The sequence below is a fragment of the Hermetia illucens genome, chromosome 3 (genome assembly GCF_905115235.1).
Source record: "Hermetia illucens chromosome 3, iHerIll2.2.curated.20191125, whole genome shotgun sequence".
Taxonomy (NCBI): domain Eukaryota; kingdom Metazoa; phylum Arthropoda; class Insecta; order Diptera; family Stratiomyidae; genus Hermetia; species Hermetia illucens.
Window position 1 is genome coordinate 123243485 of NC_051851.1, and position 6000 is coordinate 123249484.

General features: G+C 40.3%; 1 protein-coding gene across 1 annotated transcript in view; it reads right to left on the reverse strand.

Moving 5' to 3' along the window:
• LOC119652686 (voltage-dependent calcium channel subunit alpha-2/delta-3) overlaps positions 1-3291 on the reverse strand; it is a 28222-nt gene extending 24931 nt beyond the window's left edge. Inside the window, exon 1 of the mRNA XM_038056959.1 lies at positions 2938-3291. Within this exon, the coding sequence (XP_037912887.1) occupies positions 2938-3056 (119 nt within the window). The 5' untranslated portion in view covers positions 3057-3291. The remainder of the gene's footprint in view (positions 1-2937) is intronic.
• Between the last annotated feature and the right edge of the window lie 2709 nt (positions 3292-6000).

Here is a 6000-nt window from a genome sequence, read left to right on the forward strand (position 1 = left end):
TTTTTAGGTAGGGAGATAACAAGGACGTGTTCGGTCGGAGACCACTTGACCTCCACTATTTCTAAAGCCGTAAAGCAGGCAGGTTGATTAATTTTTCAATTGGTTTTTCTTGGGGTCTTACACCCCGTAAGGCCATCAATCTCTATAGATCTGTCGTAAGGCCCATTATAGAGTATGCCGCTACGTCCACTATGAATCCGCTAAAATACTTTAAAAACAAGCTCAACTCAATATCTGCTTGTATCCTGAGAAGATGCTTGTGGCTGATCAGAACCACCCCATTGCATCAGATTGTTTGTTTTGGCCAACGGGCCACCTCTGCGTTTCAGAAAGACCCTCCTGGCAGCCATAAAGCTTCTTAAATTAAGAGATAGAAATCTCAAAACCTATCATTTGGCGGTTCAGAACTCGGATGCTCAAAATAGTTTCTCGTTGATTTATAAGTTGTTTCGTAGCTTGTTTGACACTGTAATTCCCAGTATTATTCCCGCAACCTCTAATAAGATTCACCTGTGGCAGAGCCCAGTTGGCGGCTACGTGTAGGAGGGCGATGGAGGGCCTCAAATCAAGGGGTCTTCTGATCCTAGCGTTTGATGCTGTATTCATGCGTGGTGTGTCTGCCTGTCCGGTGGTTGGTTCGCATGGGACGCAGGTCTCACAGTTCGATTTTGACAGCTGAACTTTTTGCCATGCTTCAGGCCATCAAGGTGGCTTTCAGGATGGGTGAGGAGAAGATTGCTATTATTACAGACTCTTTCCATACTTGGAAATTACTCAAACACATTACGTCATGGCATAACCTAGTAGGCGAAATATATGCGGAAGGAAAGCTCTGGGTTCTAGTTCCACAATTTTGGTCGAGCTCTCCCCTGTAGATGTTGTGAAGACAATTCAGGAACACTCCTATAGAGAGGGAGAGGATGAGTTTTCGGCAATATCACGTGTCAAAGGACGATTTCACGTTGCTTTACCCCATATGCATGTTTACAGCTTCCGAAGAAAAATTACTGAATCGTCTTGAAACCAATCACACATATAAAAAAGTTTTTCTCAGAAGGTTCGGAAACATAGATTCGGACAAATGTAACATTTGCATGGTTAGAGAAACTAACGAATCAATTAACTCTGGGTGTAAGGATTATGCCCGGTTAGGTTTAGGTCTAGTAGGTTTTTTAAACTTCAACAAATCTTTTTGAATAGAGATCCTTGCATGATTGATGACCTTTTATATTTTTTTATATTTCTTTAAGGAGGCCAGAGTCAGATTATAATATATATATAGTTTCAGTTTCTTCGCGGCACGGAGTTCTTGTTTCTTGTATTCTTGTAGCGGCGCTTTCGTGGTTTGCAATGATTAGTAGAGCGCGAAGAAGTTCCTGATCCACACGGTGTCAGATTCCTTTAAACTACCGGGTAGCCTCTGTGTGTTCGTGTGTCAAGTTGCTATCGGCTTTTTGGTCTGGGCTGGAGGCCGTTCGGATGCAGGATGCAAACTACTTTTTTAGGTCACTCGAAGGAATACTGAAGCTTGGTTTCCTGGACCAAAGCCACCCTCGATTCTACAATGCATCCTGTTTTTCCCGGATCTCATCTTTTTGTATGCTAAAACTTATAATGCAAATCAGAAAACAAAAAAAAACAAGTCACTTAGACTTTGTTATTGTATTTTGTATATTTAGTGCAAAGTCCCCTAGTTCATCTTAGAAGGAAATAGTTTGTTATATATGAAGTTATAGTAACCTCTTGCACATACACAAACTACAAATGAAACTCATCCATCCAAAAAATCCACAAAATGTGAAGCCCGATCTTCCAGTTTCCGACCTTTTTCGTTTAAATTTTCAGATGCTAATTTGATCCCATCGTACCAAGTATAAGACGCGTGTCGTTCTGTAAGTGAGAGGGACTGGAGTGCCTAAAAGGACTTCTACATTTCTGAGTCGAACTAGCACAGAGGCGTGCAAGCGTTTGTCGAAGGGAGACTGCAGTGGAATTTCACTCAAGCGCTGTCATAGGCCCTTGTAAGTAAGCGTAGTCAACCTGGAATGATCATTCTACTCATTCACAGCATCGATATTCATTACATATCATAGAAACTGCCTTTACCAGCTGCCGTCCTGATTTCATACTTTTCAAAAAAGTTATTTCAAAATTCTATTAAGAATTATAATAGTTTTATAATGTCCAAGGATAAATGTTTTTCCTTTAGAAGTTCCCTCAAATTAGAAAACAGTGGAACAGTAACTTTATCGTGCATTTACTTCTGCCCAATGTCCTTGTCTGGTAATTTGCGATGATTTGCGTAGTTCTTCACTTAACTGGTCGCTATTACAGGTTATGAAAGCTCAATGATTAATACTATGGCTTAAGGAGTGTCTCCTAATTATGCGCGTCTCACAGAGAACATAATAAAAAGCTGACATGCAAACATGATGGCATGTATGATAACATCGCCATTATCATTTTATTTGGAATAACATCATCCACTCATTACTCATCAAACCAACAAGCTATTCTGGGTCTGTCATCTTTTCTCCCCTCTCAAAAGAAAAGCGCCGGTGCTCATTCTCTTCGCCTCTTTCTGCTCTCTCACCTCACCGCCATCCAGATGACCTAGTTGTTTTCAGTTTGTTTGAAAATATCAACAACCACCTGTTTTCACCGGCATTTTAATGCAGTTTTCATCAACATGTGCCACCAAAGCACATGTAAACCATGTGCACAAGTATAAACAGAGAAGAACGCACTGCTCTCCCACGCTCACCCTCTCAACGCAAGAATACTCTCTATCCCCTCTCAATCTATTTTTGGGTTCTCTAAACCAAAGTGTCAAAGAAGCAAATATGTCGGCCTGACGTTTTCAGATTTTCTGTGAATATGTCGCAGATTTTCCAAAAAATGATGTAAAGCATAAAGAATTTTCAGGGAAAAACTTACGCATCGTCTTCCAGACTCGCTGTCGTAGGCTCTAAGTGTGTACAAACTAGAGAAAATATAACGATTGCAGAAAGAATAAGGCAACGTTGAGGGATTCTAATTTTTCGCGTGATTAACATTTTCTCTATAACATTTTACAAAATACCCGCTATCTCTTAGCACCATAAAAACATTTTCACTTAACTACAACACGATACGACCTACACCATACGCATCAAAGGGTCAAGATCACACAATAAAAGGATATTCATAAATTTTTCACTTAACCCCGTTTTCACTTTTCCCGGTGCAGGAAAAAAATTTTCACGAGGAGGAAAATTCTTTATTTCCGTCTTGCCGTGGAGATGTCGTAGTGGAAACTGGTTGGACAGATTTTCCCATAAGAATGAATAGAATGAAGTCAGAGGAAAGCCATGGGGAAAATGTTCTCTTGGTGGTGGATTATTTTTAGATGTGTTTTCTGTTTGAGAGACATGCTCCTTGCAGAGCCTATGGTCGGCGAATGCACGTGGCATGTTTTTATAGAATTTCAAACAGTTTTGATATCAATAATGCATTTAATATTGAAAGGAGCAGATATATTTATTATTATCTAGCAACAAAGCTAAATTTTCTGCAAAGGAATCGTTTCTTTTTGATATACTTTCCCCGTAAGCCAACTGACATTTGTTTTGTTTTCAGGGCGCATGTGTGCTCGAAATCATTCCCTCATTCTCAGACGTAACCATGGTAGCATCAGCCGCATTTCCAGTTCACCTGTTGCTTCTAATTTAAGTTGCAGTGGCGTTTCAAATGCTAACCACAAAATTCTATTTATTCCTATTTTATAAAAATAATCTAAATAATAAAATTCATAGCCGAAGAGATAAATCTTAAAATCATAGCAGGGGGCTCAAAAGAGCGCAAGGAATCGACTATTGTTAAACATGAGTGCAGAGCCATCTACGTGATTCTATGAGTAATGGCTGCTTGACAGAACTAGATCTGCAAACCACTTACTGGCAATTTTACAAACGTCACCACTTTATCGATTCAGTTTTTCACGTTGATTTCAAACAAGTCTGCAACTAAAGGCTAACCTCAACGGCTAAAAGGTTTTGTGTGTTTTCTTATATAAATTTTATCTGAACCAGTATCGCTTATGTTCACTATATTTTATATCATACAACCTGTTGGTATGTTATAAAACCTCATTATATCTGATTTCACAATCTATCGTAGCTTTGCTAATAATAGAAGGATTCGCACCAAACTTTCAAATTTCTTGCCTCTTCATATCACACTGTTTGGAATGTAAGTAGACTTAGGAGAAATTAGTCTAACATAAGAAACAAGTCGACAATCCAAAAGCTTCCCGCTTCGGGTGTCAAAGGTTTTGTGATTTTTATATCTGAGAAATTTTCTATCCGTACTCAGCATACAAAGATTCAAAGTATTCCTTCATGTATATCCAACATTCCACATATGATATGTAGCACCGATTGAAGACATGATTATTATGTTCATCCTTAACAAACAAATTGATTATGGGAAGGATACGCGGAAGCAAAAAATGAAATAGAGGAGAAGAGGGAAGATGGAGTTGCGGTGGGTGATGGGGCTCACGGTCGTCAATATGCAACGATCGCAGTGTCTCAGTAGTGGCAACCTTGGCTACTGTGGCATCAAATGTTAAAATTGTACGGTAGAGAGCCGAACTGGTTCCATTGACGGAACTATACAGAGAAGCTCGATGCTTCATAGATCCCCTTTGTTTGTAAACTCTTACGACCCAAGCCCCCACAAATAGAAGTGCTTCTAACAAGGGGGAATGTGTAGTTGAATACGGGATGGAGTAAATCATAACTCCTGACTATTCGAGCGAAGTAAGATGCAAAGACCAATTTGTAGTGGATAATAAAATCTTAAAACTTTGCGAATTTATCAAGAAAAGCCAAAATATTCAGTAGAATATAAGGACTACGTTAAGAATCATCAGCTTAGCATAAGGCAAATTGGGAGTAGTGAAAGCGTGGGCAGAAAAGTGAGCCCGGTAACACAAGTGACATCCATTGAAAACTCAGAATAAGAGAATAGTTTCTCTTAGAGGGAAGAGACTACGTGAACGGTTGATTGAATCAGCAGAGCCAGCAACCAACAAGAGAAAAAAGGCCTCGACTCGTAAGAAAACGGAGCAGGTTAGGATGACTGCCTAAGCTTTCTGTGAGACCTACGCAATTCACCAGCAACGAGTGGACTCCACGAGGTTGGGGAACCCGTAAGGTGGCACCTCGGAGATTATTATCAGCTCTAAACGAGGTGAAGGATCATATGCTAACATTCTCAGGAGAGGGAAGGCAGATTCAGAACTCGCTAATTTGAGAGAAAATGTTAGCCACATTAGACGGTCCTGGACAGGACGTGTTATCTTGGAGTTCAAGAAATCCAAAGATATTATGGCGGATAAATTCTTGAACAAATTTGAAAAGTCCTTAGGACAGAAAACCAAATTAAGGGCTAGCAGGATAGAGATCTCTATAGTCTGCAAGGATATAGGTGGGGTCACGACAAAGACGGAGTTTCGCAAATAGGTGGTACTGAAACGGTCCTTTAGATGCTTCGGTATCGATCATACCGCCGATGTGATAGCGTGCGGATAACAGCTCGAAGCAATGCAGGGTATGCGAAACGGAGAACTACATCAGTGAAGACTGTTGAGCTGACTCAAATTGCATACGGAAGGAGAGTTTCAGTTCAGAGTTGTCCGAAATACAAAAAAAACCCTCAACGTAAATCGCAACGTTGATGCAAACCAACTTCAATCATTGCCTGGGCCGCAGGACATCCTCTCACAAATCGTGAGAAAGATGTTGATGTGGCTATAATTAGGAAGCCCTTATCGAAATCATGGTGGTGGCCTTTAGATTAAGGATCAACTATGCTAAACAGAGTTATGCGCTTGCGGAGAACAAGCCTTCCAGGAAATAATGAAACACCCGGAGGAAGGTTTCATCAGACCGACGGTGAAAGGAGTTAACAGATGCATCTTTTCTGGTTTTGGATGCAATGGGGCGTTGACTGATA